General features: G+C 41.3%; 1 protein-coding gene across 7 annotated transcripts in view; it reads left to right on the top strand.

Annotated features, from left to right (window-relative positions):
• Positions 1-18,963, top strand: part of adgb (androglobin) — a 116,096-nt gene that overhangs the window by 78,213 nt on the left and 18,920 nt on the right. For all 7 annotated transcript variants that reach the window (XM_061929804.2, XM_061929803.2, XM_061929802.2 and 4 more), the window contains 5 exons: positions 8,676-8,809; positions 13,550-13,705; positions 13,982-14,072; positions 14,138-14,237; positions 18,339-18,522. In XM_061929804.2, coding sequence (XP_061785788.1) covers positions 8,676-8,809; positions 13,550-13,705; positions 13,982-14,072; positions 14,138-14,237; positions 18,339-18,522 — 665 coding nt within the window. The remainder of the gene's footprint in view (positions 1-8,675; positions 8,810-13,549; positions 13,706-13,981; positions 14,073-14,137; positions 14,238-18,338; positions 18,523-18,963) is intronic.

Here is an 18,963-nt window from a genome sequence, read left to right as displayed (position 1 = left end):
GTTCTGGCGAGGTGAGTCGTCCTACGAGGAGCTGCATTGTTACGTCTGCCGGTGCTGCCGCTCGGCTAGTAAAGGCACTGCTGAGAGGAACAATGGGAGGGTCGACCTCAATCGTCTTTGATATCACCCCATTAGGCGAAGCGGTGTGGCGATCAGCGATCCTCCTCGCCGACTTCTTTATCTTATTTCCGTAATCTGTCATCCAATTGAATTGCCAGACCAATGAGTTCATCCAGCAAGGCAGTTTCGTTACAAACAGCCAGTTCGTTCTTAATGCGGTGATTAAGCCCCTTCCGAAAAAATACCACATAGGGCAGTTTCGCCAATTCCTCTCACTGCTGCTAGAATGCTGAAGTCAATAGAATAAGCAGCGACTGAGAGCTTCATCTTCCTAAAGTCCAGTAACGACTACCCGCGCCTCTCTGCCCTTGAGTGGAGGATCGAAAACCTTCCTCATCTCACTTAAAATAAAAAAGGATAGTAAAGTGCACACAGTGGGGTGAGCTTTTCTAGCAGCCATCACCCAGACGGCCTCTTCATCAGATAACAGGCTCATAACAAAGGCTATTTTGGCCTGGTCAGAAGAATAGTTATGGGGCTGTTGGTCAAAAACTAGGGAGAAATGTTCACAGGAGCCAGACTTACGGCTCCAAGTAATGGAGGGAATGTGGAATGTTAGGCTCCCGTGGAGGTGATATGGTATCAGCAGGCATGGGAGTATTGGCCCCAGCCACAGGAAGAGGGTCGCCTGGGTTGAGGGAAGCACAGGCCTGCTCCAAACGTCAAAAGTCCCCACACTAGTGGAAATTTTATTAAGGGCATCTTTGATATTGGGTAGCAAATGGTCATGGCCGCCAACTCACTGTCCAAAGCCCTTCAGCGCTAGGCGAAACTGCTCTACCTCCACGGCGTCAATTTTTGGCCAGTTGATTCTGTTATGATCGGCTGAGTAGGACTCCAAAGCAGAGAAAGAGAAATGATACAAACATATAATAAACAAAAGGCGCACTTGCATGGAGTGGGGAAAACACAAACAATAAAGTGGACAAAGCTACATAAATAAGGGCGGAAGTAGTGTGGGATAAACTACAAGTGCCAACGTAGCGAGTGCCCAGTAGTGATGTGATGAGATGTGCCGAGGCTTCGAGGCGTGTGTAAAGTAATGGGGGGGGACGTTTTCGTAAAGCGCATATCAAAGTGTGCTTCATGTAGGGGAGAAGCCGGAAATTATGATGCGTGACACCTGACGGCTTCGGGACGCGGTTCAGATTTTGCGAGGATATTCGACAAAACAGCTGAAGCCCCATTGAAAATATGTGATTTTGAGAGTTGCAGTCTGTTGGGAATTTGGATAGAGAATGAAAATAATTAAAAAAAATTCCAATAGAATCAAAGATTAATGGTGCATGATATTACATTTTACAGTAAACTTACTTTAAGTCGTTTACTGCTCTGTAAGCAGTATGAATAGTACAAAATTTAAACAAAACAATATATACTGTACATGCTAAATTCTGTCTACGTCATAGTCATCCTTTGGTAGCATAATGGTCTAATGGGTTCGATTTTCGGCAACGTCTGTTCGCAAAAATCATATAAACATGACGCTTTAACAAGGTAAAACATTCTGTAGCGTATTTGTTCTCTTTTAAACAGCCACCATAAATCAACAACTGGATGATGGAGAGTTTGTGTGTAAAAAAAAAAAGAATGGCTTAAAATAACAAAAATTACTCATCTCCCCTGTTCTGTACATCATTGTCCAAGTTACCGTACATTATAGTGTCATCTTCCTCTTTAAGATCATAAGCAATGTTCAGATGACAGAAAAACATTACACAACCTGCCGTATCATACAATACTACCACGGTGGCAAAATACAAACACACAATACAATAAAACATTTATTATATGTGTTGATTCAATGAGCAAAACTATTTGGTCAGACAGTCATCCGCATATCCGAAAGCCGTACCAGATGCAAAAATTCAATGCATCAAACAGTATACAACTGTTTGTCATTATACAGTTGGCCAGCAGGGGGTTTATTGTGCCGAAACATTCGTGAAGCTTCAAGAAATTCTTGAAACAATTAGCTCAAGTGGTTCAATGCCTCATGAGGCTTTGTTTGACCATCACTAGTGTGCAGGATAACGAGAAGAAGCCAATACGGAATACCATCCATCCGTCCATCCATTTGCTACTTCATGTCCCTTTTGGGGTCGCGGGGGGTCTCTGGAGCCTATCTCAGCTGCATTCGGGCGGTAGGCGGGGTACACCCTGGACGAGTCGCCACCTCATCACAGGGCCAACACAGATGGACAGACAACATTCACACTGACTTTCACACACTAGGGCCAATTTAGTGTTGCCAATCAACCTATCCCCTGGTGCAAGTCTTTGGAGGTGGGAGGAAGCCGGAGTACCCGGAGGGAACCCACGCAGTCACGAGGAGAACATGCAAACTCCACACAGAAAGTTGCCGAGCGCAGGATCGAACCCCGGACCTTCGTATTGTGAGGCAGATGCACTTACCTCTCTGCCACCGTGCTGCCCAATATGGAAAACACACAGGAAAAAGCTACAAAGCGATGGCTGGGCGCTGTGTTGCAAACAATCAACTGGCAACTGTTGTGGCTAGCAGCAGGGCTTAAGAAGGCCTGATTGCAAACTGCCAGCAGGTGTGAGAGGCAACGGCTACGCCCCGGAACGCCACAGAGGTCGCAAGAGGGTAAATAGGCGGCAGCAGCGCCGTGGAGACAAACACCACACTCATATTTCAGCAACCATTTTATTATCTTGTCACGGTACAATACTATAGAAATGAAACTTGGACATTCTTAAAAGGACTGTTTCCAACCTTCACGTTGATACTTAGGGGGCACTAACTCCAATGTGTTTTCAGCATTACTGTGTGTCCTGCCCTTTTATGGCTTCTAGTACATAATGATTACCTAATGATAGCAATTTACCCAGCTAACGTTAACTATCATTGAATATATAGCTTATTGTAACAACATGATCGCTGCACATTGTTAGTTGCTTCTCTTGGACTGCTTTTGTGTATGTGCACGTGTGACGAGACAGCGGTGACAAGCCTAAAAGCCAAACAAATTCCTCAGACTGACAAGCAATTTTCATCAATATAATTAGTAATTGTGAAAAAACAACACAGCGATGTTCTTGTTATATTGTTTTTGGTTAAAATTTTTTAGCTAGTGCTGTTTGCAACTCACACACGCAGAGAGTGTGTGCACATACACAAAAGCAACTAACAGTTTGCAGTCCTGTTCTTGTGGGCTTTACATTCAATGACAGCTAGCGTTAGTTGTTAAACTTTGCTAAATTGCTATAATTAGCTGACCACACACAAAGTTAAAGTACCAATGAACACACTAGGTGTGGCGAAATTATTCTCTGCATTTGACCAGTCACCCTTGATCACCCCCTGGGAGGTGAGGGGAGCAGTGAGCAGCAGCGATGACCGCTATCGGGAATCATTTTTGGTGATTTAACCCCCAATTCCAACCCTTGATGCTGAGTGCCAAGCAGGAAGGTAACGGGTCCCGTTTTTATAGTCTTTGGTATGACTCGGCCGGGGTTTGAACTCACAACCTACCGATCTCAGGACGGACACTCTAACCACTGGACCACTGAGTAAGCTAATGCGCTTGTGTTATGTATGGCGCCATATGAGCTAAAAGACAGAAGAGGGCAGGGTATAGGGCTTTAAACAGTCTGGAAAGTTAGCGTAAATAATGCAAACATACCCTTTCAGAGTAGTCAGTGTAGAGCTTGTATAGCACTAGGGTTGTCAAAAATAGAGATACAGTGGAACCTCACACTCTCCTCTCTCTGCCTGGCCTCCCTTCTCAGCCTCGTCTGCCTTTTGTGGATAGCAAGGTACAATTACTTTCCTTTAATAGTTTTTTTATTATTGTAGCAACATGGTTGTTAATGTTTTTGAGAGCACCAAAGGGACTTTTGTGTGTGTGCGAGTGTAGACATTGTTATTATGATGAGTAGATTGTTGATCCATTATGCTCTTGTTTGATACATACAGAGCATCCAGAAAGTATTTACAGCGCTTCACTTTTTCCACATTTTGCTATGTTACAGCCTTATTCCAAAATGGAATAAATTCATTTTTGTTCTCAAAATTATACTGACAATAGCCATACTTGCCAACCTTGAGACCTCCGAATTCGGGAGATGTGGGGTGGGGGGCGTGGTCGGGGGTGGGGCGGGGCGTGGTTAAGAGGGGAGGAGTATATTTACAGCTAGAATAATAATAATAATAATAAATTCACCAAAAGTCAAGTATTTCATATATTTGTATATATATATATATATATATATGTATATATATATATATATATATATATATATCATAGGCATCCGTCCGTCAGTAGTGACGATGGGTTGCGCCTGGGGGAGTTCTTCCTCCCACAGTCGTAGCTGGCGCCAATTGGGTGGAGCTTAGGACTGCCAGCTTCCGTGTTGTTTACTCCCTTTAGGGGGGAGGCTGGAGTGACCTCTCCGTGGCGCATGCCTGGGCAGAAAAGCAATGACACCCAGCCGCCTCAGGGGCTCCACTCCTGATTTTCTGTCTGGGCTTACTCCCATAGCCTTTCCTTCTCCCAAAGGTACCACAAGGCAGCGGGTGGGGGGCAAGGGGGGATGACGACTATTTGACTCATAGGTGGGGCAGTGGTTGGCGGATGCCAGGGCGTGTCCACACACCGGTGGGCCTGCACACCTCGCCTCTGGGGCCCACTGCTGCTCCGAGATCCCCTACAGTTTAGCCTGAGACCGCGAGGTCCCAGTTACCGTGTGTGGCCGCGAGGAGGCACTGTGGGAGTCTTGGTGGTGGAGAGGCTGTGTACCGGCTCTTATATATGTATATATATAAGAAATACTTGACTTTCAGTGAATTCTAGCTATATATATATATGTATTTATTTTATTATATATATATATATATATATATATATATATATATATATATATATTGGAACTTACATGCATATTTCTTTATCTTACTCGTCGTCGGCGTCGCCATTGCTGTATCTTCCTCGTCCGCATGGAGCTGGAGGGGGCGTGGCCTCCAGCTCCGGCTGGAAATCGGGAGAAAATTTGTCCCGGGAGGTTTTCGGGAGAGGCGCTGAATTTCAGGAGTCTCCCGGGAAAATCGTGAGGGTTGGCAAGTATGACAATAGCCCAAAATAACAATGTTAAAAGGTAGTTGTTGTTTTTTGCAAATGTATTTAAACTAAAAAATCATATGTACATAAGTATTCACAGCCTTTGCTCATTACTTTGTTGATGCACCTTTGGCAGCAATTACAGCCTCAAATCTTTTTGAATACGATGCCACAAGCTTGGCACACCTATCTTTGGGCAGTTTCGCCCATTCCTCTATGTAGCACCTCTCAAGCTCCATCAGGTTGGATGGAAAGCGTAAGTTTTCATCCAGGATGTCTCTGTACATTGCTGTATTCATCTTAGTCTAGTCAGGCAAGTGACCAAGAGCCTGATAGTCACTCTGTCAGAGCTACAGCATTCCTCTGTGGAAAGAGGAGAACCTTCCAGAAGGACAACCATCTCTGCAGCAATCCACCAATCAGGCCTGTATGGTAGAGTGGCCAGATGGAAGCCATTTCTTACTAAAAAGTTTGCCAAAATGCACCTCAAAGACTCTCAGACCATGAGAAACAAAATTATCTGCTCTGATGAGACAAAGATTTAACTTTTTGGCGTAAATATCAGGCATCATGTTTGGAGGAAACCAGGCACCGCTCATCACCAGGCCAATACCATTCCTACAGTGAAGCATCATGCTGTGGGGATGTTTTTCAGCGGCAGGATTTGGGAGACTAGTCAGGATAAGGGGGAAAGATGAATACAGCAATGTACTGAGACATTGTGGATGAAAACCAACGCTTCCCATCCATTTTGATTAAGTTTAAGAGGTGCTACAAAGAGGAATGTTTATAGAGGAATAGGAGAAACTGCCCAAAGATAGGTGTGCCAAGCTGGTGGTATTGTATTCATGAAGGCTTGAGACTTTAGTTGATGCCAAAGGTGCATCAACAAAGTATTGAGCAAAGACTGTGAATACTTATCTACATGTGATTTTTTTTAGTTTATTTCTAATAAATTTGCAAAATAATAACAATTTAAAATTCACATTGTCATATGGGATATTGCCTGTAGAATTTTGAGGATAAAAATGAATGTATTCCCTTTTGAAATAAGTGACGCTGTAAAAACACAAAATGTGGAAAAAGTGAAGCGCTGTGAATATTTTCCGGATGCACTGTGCGTGTGTATGCGCGTGTATATGTGCGTGTGTACCTGCATTTTTTATTTTTCAGTACAACGTTTTTTCCGTGGTGAGCCACACACATTCTTAATTGAGGAGTCCGTGCTGAAGAAGAAAGCCTGCTGTGGTAAAAAAAACAATTAGGCAATGTTATTTATTTGTGGCAGCCTGCCGTAAATGTGGATTTGACACTTCTGGTTCTCCCTCACTGGTTAACATATTATTATGGAACTGCGTAACGGCGGGATGCATCATAACTCTGCTTCGCAGCACACTCCATACTCACCTGTTTTGTCAAGATTACGATGTAGCAAAATAAATGTGTATGTTGCTATATTTAGCGGGTAGAGGTTTGTAAGAAAAAGTGTCTTGTGTTGAGCATTTATTGGGTAATTGTCATGTCTTTTGGATCATGTTTTGTTTTGTTTAGTTATTGGACTCTTTCTTTAGTTTCTGTTTACGCTCCATTGTTTTTGTTTCCATGACTACCCATTAGTTTTCACCTGTCCTCATGTCACGCACCTGTCTCACGCTTTGCACTCGCACACCTGTCACTAATCATGTCAGTGCTATTTAAGCCTGTCTGTTTCTGTTGTCCTGGTGACATTATCCATCCATACTACCTCTGCTACCCATGATATTCCTATTTACTCTAGTTCATGCTTCATGTCATGCCACAGTAAGTGTTTTTGTTTCGAGTTCATAGTTAATTGCCTTTGTGCTAGTCTTTTGGTGTCATTAGTCAAGTTTGTTCTTCGCCATTTTGCGCGCCTTTTGTTTGCTTCCTTTTTTTGTAGTTTGTTAGTGTTTTAATGAATATGTACTCACCTCCAAGCCATGTCCGATCCAGCTTTACTTGCATCTCGGGAAAACAAAACCCTCACAGTCCAAGTCATGACAGTAATCAAATACAAAGTGTCACAAACATATTCAACGCGCGAGTGGGAGTGGAGAATTAACCTTCATAACATTTTGGCAACCCAAATTTCATCATGTCTATAAATGCTAAGAAAAAAACAGCTTAGAGACACTCTTCCGTTGTTTGGCAACACTTTCACTTCTTGGTGAAGTACCGTATATAAACCAGTGGTGTTCAAAGTGGGGGCCCAGGGCCATTTGCGGAACACACCTCTTTTCTTATAGACCTGTGACACGTTGTAGAAATAAAATACACAAAAAAACCCGCAAAAACGTGATGAGATAAAGTGGAAATGTTGATACGAATCACAAATTAAAACAGATTTCTCTTTATTGTTTCCCCTTTTATTACAAATAACCTGATGATGTCACGCCACCACCATTTTAGGATAATTTTTATACAAATATATACTTGAATGCTCCACATCACTGCTGTTTTAAAAAAAAACTAAATAGTTAGCTATTTTTGTTATTAATGACCATATGTATAAACACAGTATTGTTTGTTATGATATACTGGTAGGCCATCGACCACTGTTATCATTTACAACTAATGAAATTCTGGTATAATGACAACCTTATAGAGCGATTGTGGTCTAAATAGCTGACAGCATAGTTATATCCAAGTTTCTTTTCTGTAGTACTATCTTATTCCTAATGAGGATATAACAAAATTACCATGTACTATACTGAGCTTTGGTGCAGCTTTGTGTACGAGTCCACTGACCACAGGAGCCTCCTATGGTTTTCCAATAAGCTTGTGGAAGTGGGTCAACGGGAAGTCAAATGAAGTTTGCTCTTCTTGCCCCACGGTGCCCTGGGAAATATCTCAGCAGGAAAGTGAATTAATTTCACCCAGTTAAACGCGTCTCAGCGGTGAGGCTGTGCCCTTGATCATACTCCCTATATGCTACATGGATATACTGACTGCCATGCCGCACGCTTTGAAAGCCCTTTTAACAAGCTCAAATAGTGCTGTGTGGATGTTTAATGCTTGCAATGCCAGTATGTACTGCTCAAGCAGTTTTCAGTCTTTAGCCCCTAACAACAACTCTTTGTTTTCATTAACTGACTCGTGCGCATGAGTACTGAGGCTTGGCAAACCAATTGTGCCGCATCTCCAATTGGCTTCAACAAGAGGAACTTGGCAAATTGGCAGTGTCACTCAAATGATGGATCACTGTGGCATGGGAGCCTGCCCATTATAACTGTGAAGTGCAACAGTGCCATCTAGCAGAGGTCCGCCCACACAACATATACATACAGATGCTTATGGTAAAAACACACTAAATTAACAAATTGAACATATTTTAATCACTCTAAAATTATCACCACAGCCAAGTGAGGGATTATGTCATGGAACATGTGCAGTATCTGGGCCAGTATCCATCACAGTATCATGTATCATATACCCTCTCTTTACAAAATGCAGTTTTCTTCCCGGAGGAAGTGATAGAATCGACCTCTGACATGTCGAGCAACGAAGAGCAGTGCCCCGATGTACCCAAATCCAACCGGAAAGTCGAAGAAGAAAAGACAAACGGCAGCTGCTCATCTGAAGACACGGTAATACATCACAGCTGCACTGTGACAAACATCTCTGCAACTAGTGTTGTCCCGATACCAATATTTTTGTACCGGTACCAAAATATACTTTGTGGTACTTTTCTAAATAAATGGGACCACTAAAAATTTCATTATTGGCTTTATTTTAACAAAAAAATCTAAACATATGTTTCTTATTGCAAGTTTGTCCTTAAACTTGTCTTTTAGGGGTAAGTAAACAAACAAAGGCTCCTAATTTTTCTGCTGACATATGCAGTAACATTTATCATTTTATTATTTTGTCAAAATTATCAAGGACAAGTGGTAGAAAATTAATTATTAATCTACCTGTTCATTTACTGTTAATATCTGGTTATTTTCTCTTTTAACATGTTCTATCTACACTTCTGTTAAAATGTAATAATCACTTATTCTTCTGTTGCTTGATACTTTACATTAGTTTAGGATGATACCACAAATGTGGGTATCAATCTAGTAACCTAGTAGTTACAGTATCATACATTGGTCATATTCAAAGTCCTCATGTGTCCAGGGACATATTTCCTGAGTTTATAAACATAATACACATTTTTAAAAAACAAAAGAAGATTTTGTGATGCTAAAAAATATTGATGTAATTATCATAGTAGTATCAACTAGATACGCTTCTGTACTTGGTATCATTACAGTGGATGTTAGGTGTAGATCCGCCAATGGCGTTTGTTTGTATTGTAGACTCCTAGAAGAGTTGGTGCTGCAGGGAAATCTGGAAATTTGTTCTGTAGTGTTTATGTTGGGTTGCGGTGCGGTGCAAATATTCTCCCAAAATGTGTTTGTCATTGTTGTTTAGTGTGGTTTCACTATATGACAAATGTTTATGACAGTGTTGGCATTGTTGATACGGCCACCCTTAGTGTGACAGGTATGGCTGTTGACTCACGTATGTGTAGTGTGTTCAAAGTCAAGATGTTTGTTTCAATGGTTGATGATCGGGCATACAGAAGTCTTGATTTGACTTTGTCTATTACAGACCATTTTTAACATACCCATTGTCATGATTCCGATGTGTAGTGAAGCATTTAGAGCAGTGGTTCTTAACCTGGGTTCGATCGAACCCTAGGGGTTCGGTGAGTCGGCTTCAGGGGTTTGGCGGAGCGTCCGCCACGGAGGTAAAGACACATTCGACTTATCGTGTAAATAAAAACTTCTCCCTATCGGCGTATTATGGATACCCCCAAACAATATTCCCTCTAATTTTCGCAGGTTTGTTTGATTGATCGATTTAAACTTTTACTAGCAGATTACAAAGGAAGAGAATACATTATATGAAACGGTACAGTTTACACAGTACAGTACATATTCTGTACAATTGACCACTAAATGGTAACACCCGAATACATTTTTCAACTTGCTTAAGTCGGGGTCCACGTTAATCAATTCATGGTAAGGTGTGTAAAGTGTGTAATTTGTCGTGAGTTCATGCACTGTGTTGGTTTTGTTCTTTGAACAAGGTGATGTTCATGCACGGTTCATTTTGTGCACCAGTATAAAAACATAACTTTTTCTTGAATTTGAAAAAAAAAAATACATTTTATTTTTCACTAAAGAAGGGTTCGGTGAATGCGCATATGAAACTGGTGTGGTTCGGTACCTCCAACAAGGTTAAGAACCACGGATTTAGAGCTATCACTCGTCCTACAGGGATACTATGGTGATAGTGATTTTGAAGTAGTTACAACAGTACTGACTGCGGACATACATTAGCCGCTAGCTAGCTAGCCATGTCTTAAAGCACCTCTTCCTCAGAGTGTTTCAGTGTTATAACTTCACTTTTATCGTTAGTTATGAAGCCAAAATCCGTCCGTTCTCCCTTTTCTGTCTACGCTTGTAAGTACTCCGTGATTGTGCATTGGGGAACATGCTTGTCTGCATGACACAATGTGACGACGTGGTTGACCAGTAATTTTTAGAGGCGGTATAGTACTGAATAGGATTCATTAGTATCGCGGTACTATACTAATACCGGTATACCGTACAACCCTATCTGCAACCATGATGTCAATAATAAATCTACTTACGCCATACAGTCAGGTCATGCATTTTATATTATTGATCACTACCAATCTTTACATTGGCTGCTATTGTGATGTTTAAGTACATAAAGTGAAGAGTCACTAAGAAAATTACCTTTTCGAGATAGCGTTCAAAATAGAGTGGACACTGGGAACTGAAGAGCCTTTCAGTCTGGCTTTTGTTTGCTCGGTTGACTCTACCGTCAGACAAATCTGTGACCCCACAAACGTCATAATGCAAGAAATCTGTCTTAAAGAGACGTATTCTTTGCTCAGTAGTATATGTTGGCTTGTGACAAACACAAACTCAGAGTAAGTGCTTCTTGTTTGCTGCACATCTAATCATAAGCGCCATCACATTTGAAAGGCAGATTTTCAGAGTGTCTAGTAGTCTGCAGCCCATTTCCATTTGAATGTGTTTTTCTCTCATTAGCAGCACAACATTGTCGGAGGTAGCCGATGTCATGATCTCTGAATAAATTAACTAAACAATGACATTATTTTCCGTGAGCGCCGCATAAAAACCCCGGCCGAGTCACTCATTGAAATAGACAGACTCATTACGCATATGCAACGTGGTGACCTTCAGTATTGAAGTGTATTGTAGCAAAATCAAAATTATTTGCAAATGCGTACTTAAATCCAACTGTTCTCCGATTCACGTCTCCATGTACAAATGTATGTGTGTCTCAATCTCTGTGTGTGTAACCAGATCCGCGTGTGCATGTTTTAATTTGTGTGTATGTATTTGGATTTCTGTGTGTGTAAAAAAAAAATCTGTACTCCGATCTGTGTATGTTTAAAAAAAAATGTGTGTATTTAGATTCATGTGAAGCAGAAACCCTGATTGGCTGTATTTTTATATGTGACTTTTGCAAAACATCTGCTGTGTAAGACTTGTGTGTCTGCGCAGTGATCTGAACGTGTGAAATGTCTTGTCTGTCTGCAACTTCACCATTCCTTCCCCTCCACTCACCACTAGTCGCCCTGCACACACTGATGTTATTCTGTGTTGAAGCCACCACATTCAGCATCTCTGATGTACAGTCGTGGTCAAAAGTTTACATACACTTGTGAAGGACATAATGTCATGGCTGTCTTGAGTTTCCAATAATTTCTACAACTCTTATTTTTTTGTGATAGAGTGATTGGAGCACATACACAAACATTCATGAAGTTTGGTTCTTTTATGAATTTATTATGGGTTTACTGAAAATGTGACCAAATCCTCGGGGGTCAAAAGTATACATACAGCAACATACATGATACATTTTGGTGATGTAGACAAGTTAGCTTCATGGCATGGCCTCTTAACTTCATGTGAGTGATTATGATTGACGACACCTGTTGACTTCTCTGAGCCCACTTAAATAGGGCTCATGTGATGCAATCGTTAGACTCGGTTACAAACGCGACAATGGGAAAGTCAAAGGAACTCAGCACAGATCTGAAAAAACGAATAATTGACTTGAACAAGTCAGGAAAGTCACTTGTAGCCATTTCAAAGCAGCTTAAGGTCCCAAAAGCAACTTTGCAGACAATTGTTCGTAAGTATAAAGTGCATGGCACAGTTTTGTCACTGCCGCGATCAGGAAGAAAACGCAAGCTATCACCTGCTGCTGAGAGAAAATTGGTCAGAATGATCAAGAGTCAACCGAGAACCACCAAAAAGCAGGTCTGCAAAGAATTGGAAGCTGCTGGAACACAGGTGTCAGTGTCCACAGTCAAGCGTGTTTTGCATTGCCATGGACTGACACGCTACCATGCAAGAAGGAAGCCCTTGCTCCAGAAGCTACACCTTAAGGCTTGTCTAAAGTTTGCTGCTGATCACATGGACAAAAATAAGACCTTTTGGAGGAACGTTCTGTGGTCAGATGAAACAAAAACTGAGCTGTTTGGCCACAATACCCAGCAATATGTTTGGAGGAGAAAAGGTGAGGAACACCATCCCTACCGTCAAGCATGGTGGTGGTAGTATTATGCTGTGGGCCTGTTTTGCTGCCAATGGAACTGGTGCTTTACAGAGAGTAAATGGGACAATGAAAAAGGAGGATTACCTCCAAATTCTTCAGGACAACCTAAAATCATCAGCCCGGAGGTTGGGTCTTGGGCGCAGTTGGGTGTTCCAACAGGACAATGACCCCAAACACATGTCAAAAGTGGTAAAGGAATGGCTTAATCAGGCTAGAATTAAGGTTTTAGAATGGCCTTCCCAAAGTCCTGACTTAAACCCCATTGAGAACATGTAGACAATGCTGAAGAAACAAGTCCATGTCAGAAAACCAATAAAAAATGTAGCTAAACTGCACCAATTTTGTCAAGAGGAGTGGTCACAAATTCAAGCAGAAGCTTGCCAGAAGCTTGTGGATGGCTACCAAAAGCGCTGTATTGCAGTGAAACTTGCCAAGGGACATGTAACCAAATATTAACATTGCTGTATGTATACTTTTGACCCAGCAGATTTGGTCACATTTTCAGTAGACCCATAATAAATTCATAAAAGAACCAAACTTCATAAATGTTTTTTGTGACAAACAAGTATGTGCTCCAATCACTCTATCACAAAAAAAATAAGAGTTGTAGAAATGATTAGAAACTCAAGACAGCCATGACATTATGTTCTTTACAAGTGTATGTGCGTGCATACTTGTGTTGTCACTCTGTGTCTTCATACCTGACATTTGTGCAGAGCCTTGACCTGACGAAGGCCAACTTCATGCTGCGTGTGGCTGTTGACAAGAGCCAAGCAGAGAGCATTGAGGTGAAGAAGGACACAGAGCGAATAGAGCAGATCAAAGCTATTAAAAGAGCCTGGGAAGCGGCGGAACCTGGCCGTGCTGCCAAGGTAATCCAGTGTCTGAACGTGGATCTGAAGATTGATAAAAGTATTGAGACACACCGCCTTATCTGACTGAAATTCATCTTGACAAGACAGTTTGGACTATTGTATTTGTATCATATCTGAATTTACTGTATCTGTTCTTATACCTTTGTCCATACAGTGCAAGGGTTCTCAACTGGTCTTACCCTGTAACCCACGTTTTTCTTTGTTCATTTAGAAGTCCAACCAAGATGTACAATAGTGCTGACACGTTCTCTTGCTGTGATGCTTTGTTTCTAGGCATGGAAAGTACGCCTCAATTGGCTCAGTCAATTTCAGCCCCAAAGGTCAGATGATGTTCCTGTTGAAGAACCCCCACCCAATGAGTCTGGTAAGTTGTGGTTGTTGTTTAAACACTGAACAAAAATATGCTTACATTTTTTTTTTTTTATGCAGATGAGGCTTGCAGTCCTGTTCCTGACAATACTCCTAGTATATCAATCGAAGAACTGCGAAGCATAGTTGTTCCTCCATTGGACTGCACTCCCTACATTAGGTGTGTGTCTGCGGAGAGCATTACCAACAAATGTTGACAATTTTAGAAATAGTCCAACCATCCATCCATTTTCTACCGTATGTCACAAAAATGAGCATTTCAGCAAACATTTCTACAAACCCTGTTTCCATATGAGTTGGGAAATTGTGGTAGATGTAAATATAAACGGAATACAATGATTTGCAAATCCTTTTCAACCCATATTCAATTGAATGCACTACAAAGACAAGATATTTGATGTTCAAACTCAAACTTTATTTTTTTTTTGCAAATAATAATTAACTTAGAATTTCATGGCTGCAACACGTGCCAAAGTAGTTGGAAAAGGGCATGCTCACCACTGTGTTACATCACCTTTTCTTTTAACAACACTCAATAAATGATTGGGAACTGAGGAAACTAATTGTTGAAGTTTTGAAAGTGCAATTCTTTCCCATTCTTGTTTTATGTAGAGCTTCAGTCGTTCAACAGTCCGGGGTCTCCGCTGTCGTATTTTACGCTTCATAATGCGCCACACATTTTCGATGGGGGACAGGTCTGGACTGCGGGCGGTCCAGGAAAGTACCCGCACTTTTTTTACGAAGCCACGCTGTTGTATCACGTGCTGAATGTGGCTTGGCATTGTCTTCCTGAAATAAGCAGGGGCGTCCATGAAAAAGACGTTGCTTGGATGGCAACATATGTTGCTCCATTAATGGTGCCTTCCCAGATGTGTAAGTTACCCATGCCTTAGGCACTAATGCACCCCCATACCATCACAGATGCTGGCTTTTGAACTTTGCGTCAATAACAGTCTGGATGGTTCGCTTCCCCTTTGGTCCGGATGACACGATATCTAATATTTCCAAAAACAATTTGAAATGTGGACTCGTCAGACCACAGAACACTTTTCCACTTTGCATGAGTCCATCTTAGATGATCTCGGGCCCAGAGAAGCCGGCGGCGTTTCTGGATGTTGTTGATAAATGGCTTTTGCTTTGCATAGTAGAGCTTTAACTTGCACTTACAGATGTAGCGAGAAACTGTATTTAGTGACAGTGGTTTTCTGAAGTGTTCCTGAGCCCATGTGGTGATATCCTTTAGAGATTGATGTTGGTTTTTGATACAGTGTCGTCTGAGGGATCAAAGGTCACGGTCATTCAATGTTGGTTTCCGGCCATGCTGCTTACGTGGAGTGATTTCTCCAGATTTTCTGAACCTTTTGATGATATTATGGACCGTAGATGTTGAAATCCCTAAATTTCTTGCAATTGCACTTTGAGAAACGTTGTTCTTAAACTGTTTGACTATTTGCTCACCCAGTTGTGAACAAAGAGGTGTACTTCGCCCCATCCTTTCTTGTGAAAGACTGAGCATTTTTTGGGAAGCTGTTTTTATACCCCATCATGGCACCCACCTGTTCCCAATTAGCCTGCACACCTGTGGGATGTTCCAAATAAGTGTTTGTTTGATGAGCATTCCTCAACTTTATCAGTATTTATTGCCAACTTTCCCAACTTCTTTGTCACGTGTTGCTGGCATCAAATTCTAAAGTTAATGATTATTTGCAAAAAAAAAAAATGTTTATCAGTTTGAACATCAAATATGTTGTCTTTGTAGCATATTCAACTGTATATGGGTTGAAAATGATTTGCAAATCATTGTATTCCGTTTATATTTACATCCAACACAATTTCCCAACTCATATGGAAACGGGGTTTGTACTACAGTATACCTTCGAGGGATTGTGCTGTAGAAATGGAACTTTGATACACTTAAGAGGAGTCAGTGTACAGCTTGTACAAAACCCAAAACCAGTGAAGTTGGCACGTTGTGTAAATCGTTAATAAAAACAGAATAAAATGATTTGCAAATCCTTTTCAACTTATATTCAATTGAATAGACTGCAAAGACAAGATATTTAATGTTCGAACTGAGAAACACTTTTTTTTTTTGCAAATCATTTACTTAGAATTTAATGGTAGCAACACATTGCAAAAAAGTTGGCACAGGGGCATTTTTACCACTGTGTTACATGGCCTTTCCTTTTAACAACACTCGGTAATGTTTGGGAACCGAGGAGACCAATTTTTGAAGCTTTTCAGGTGGAATTCTTTCCCATTCTTGCTTGATGTACAACTTAAGTTGTTCAACAGTCCGGGGTCTCCGTTGTGGTATTTTAGGATTCATAATGCGCCCCACATTTTCAATGGGAGACAGGTCTGGACTACAGGCAGGCCAGTCTAGTACCCACACTCTTTTACTACAAAGCCACGCTGTTGTAACACATGCAGAATGTGGCTTGGCATTGTCTTCCTGAAAAAAGCAGGGGCGTCCATGAAAAAGACGTTGCTTGGATGGCAACATATGTTGCTCCATTAATGGTGCCTTCACAGATGTGTAAGTTACCCATGCCTTGGGCACTAATACACTCCTATACCATCACAGATACTGGCTTTTGAACTTTGCGCCTATAACAGTCCGGATGGTTCTTTTCCTCTTTTTTCCGCTCCATCCTTTTTTGTGAATGACTGAGCATTTCATGGAAGCTGCTTTTGTACCCAATCATGGCATCCACCTGTTCCTAATTAGCCTGTTCACCTGTGGGATGTTCCAAATAAGTGTTTGATGAGCATTCCTCAACTTTCTCAGTTTTTTATGACACTTGTGCCAGCTTTATTTAAACATGTTGCAGGCATCAAATTCCAAATGAGCTAACATTTGCAAAAAATAACAAAGTTTACCAGTTCGAATGTAAAATATCTTGTCTTTGCAGTCTATTCAATTGAATATAAGTTCAGAAGGATTTACAAATCATTGTATTCTGTTTTTATTTACGATTTACACAAGGTGCCAACTTCACTGGTTTTGGGTTTTGTATGACTACATTTACGCTCCACTAAAACGAATCAATACACAGCAATTATTTTCTAAATATTCAAACAAGCGAGATAATTGGTGGTAGCGTCATAAATTAAGGGAAATCCCTTCTGTAACAGAGAATACAATAACTTGGATGAATAAGAATATTCTGTTACAGTTGAATTCTATATTTTTAACTACAATAAAATGGTTGCTGAAATGTAAGGGGTGAGATATCGTAGATAGTCTTTTCTGCTTATCAGTTTCCAAAGTGTCAAAAGGTGACTTGTCAATGTCTTTGCAAAGGAAGTGTCACTCGTTGGAGTGCATGTCCTTTGTCTCCCGTGTCTCTCTTACGCCATCTCACGTTGTCTCGCTCAGGCCATCCCTGACTGCTTGTAAAAAATGAGATGGTATTTGGGTCTCTTAATCAAAAAGCTATTTCAGAACCCCCACTGAGCTCATCGCTTCAATGTGATGTGCTCTCTCCTGTCAACTATCTCTCCCTTTTGGCTGTTTGTGTGAATGTATATTTTGGAATGTAGTTGTGTATGCGTGTGTGTATGCGTGTGTGTACTGAATGTGTCCAGCTGTGAATGGCTGCTGACAATGTGCTGCAAAGTAGAAGTTTGTACTGGCCAGTGCTCATTAAGCCAAAAGCACTTCAGTAGCACAGAGCCTGGTATCGCCTCATCATTAAAACCAGAAAAGGAAAAAATACATTTTTCAGAATTTTTTTCAGTCTCCATCTCATCTTTGCACCTCAGATGGCCTCTTGTGCTTTTAGAAAAACTTAGTTTTTGTTAACTTCCTCACTTCACGGCGCTGTCTTTTTCTGCTCTTCTTATCACACGTAGACAGACTCCAGCAAGACGAGTTGGGTGCTATTTTATTGTTACAATGAAGTCTTATTGCAGAAATACCCAAACGCGAGGGTGTTTACGTTGACTTCTTACACCAATGTCATTTTGCATTCACGGTTCGTTTTGCGAGATAACGCCAGGGTTGTGACTCACATAATTTCCTTTGCACCATTTTCATTCTTACAGAAAATATCCTGTCCGTGCACATGCTCGCCTCGCCTATCTGGCTAAATAGCAGGTGTAGAATATTTAAAGCTTTACTATGGAAGTTAAATATCTTTTGCAGCAGAGTTTGATGGAAACACACTCTCTACCAGAATCATTATTAGGCACATCTACATATACCAAATGTTACATCTAAACTGTACATTAACAAAGTCCTTGTGTAATTATGCAGGAGGAAACAGGATGTTCCGACAATGGTCGATCAAGAGATAGAGGAGATCCAGCGGAGGGAGCGCTTAGAGAAGATCCAAGCCTACCAGTTGGAGCGGGATCAGCTGGTGGAGGAGCGCTTACAGAAAGCCACTGCTAGGAAGGAACGAATGAAAGGCCTGCTGAAGCAGTATGACAGCCAGCAGGTTAGTGTCAGATTACATTTATTAAAGGTCCCCTATTATGCAGAATTCACTTTTCAAAGACATGCACCTGGGGATAGGTTGATTGGCAACAATAAATTGGCCCTAGTGTGTGAATGTGAGTGTGGATGTTGTCTAGGGTGGACCTCGCCTTCCCCCCAAGTGCAGCTGGGATAGGCTCCAGCACCCTTCGCGACCCCGAAAGGGACAAGCGGTAGAAAAATGGATGGATGGATGGATGATGTTAAAACTGAGGATGGGTGTCGTTCACATTTGAACCAATACAGTACCAATTCCCGGTACCTGGGATTTGATACCGGTAACAATTTTTGGTCGTTTTGTGTGTGTTATTAAATATTGATTGTTTTGGTAGTAAATATTTTTTTAATTGCATCACTGAAAAATTAGCTGATTATGATTAATTGCAAGTATGACATTAGGTTG

This window comes from Nerophis lumbriciformis, linkage group LG34 (assembly GCF_033978685.3).
Source record: "Nerophis lumbriciformis linkage group LG34, RoL_Nlum_v2.1, whole genome shotgun sequence".
In the NCBI taxonomy this organism is placed as follows: domain Eukaryota; kingdom Metazoa; phylum Chordata; class Actinopteri; order Syngnathiformes; family Syngnathidae; genus Nerophis; species Nerophis lumbriciformis.
Note: the sequence above shows the minus strand (reverse complement) of the source record. Positions and strands in the feature narration are given on the sequence as shown.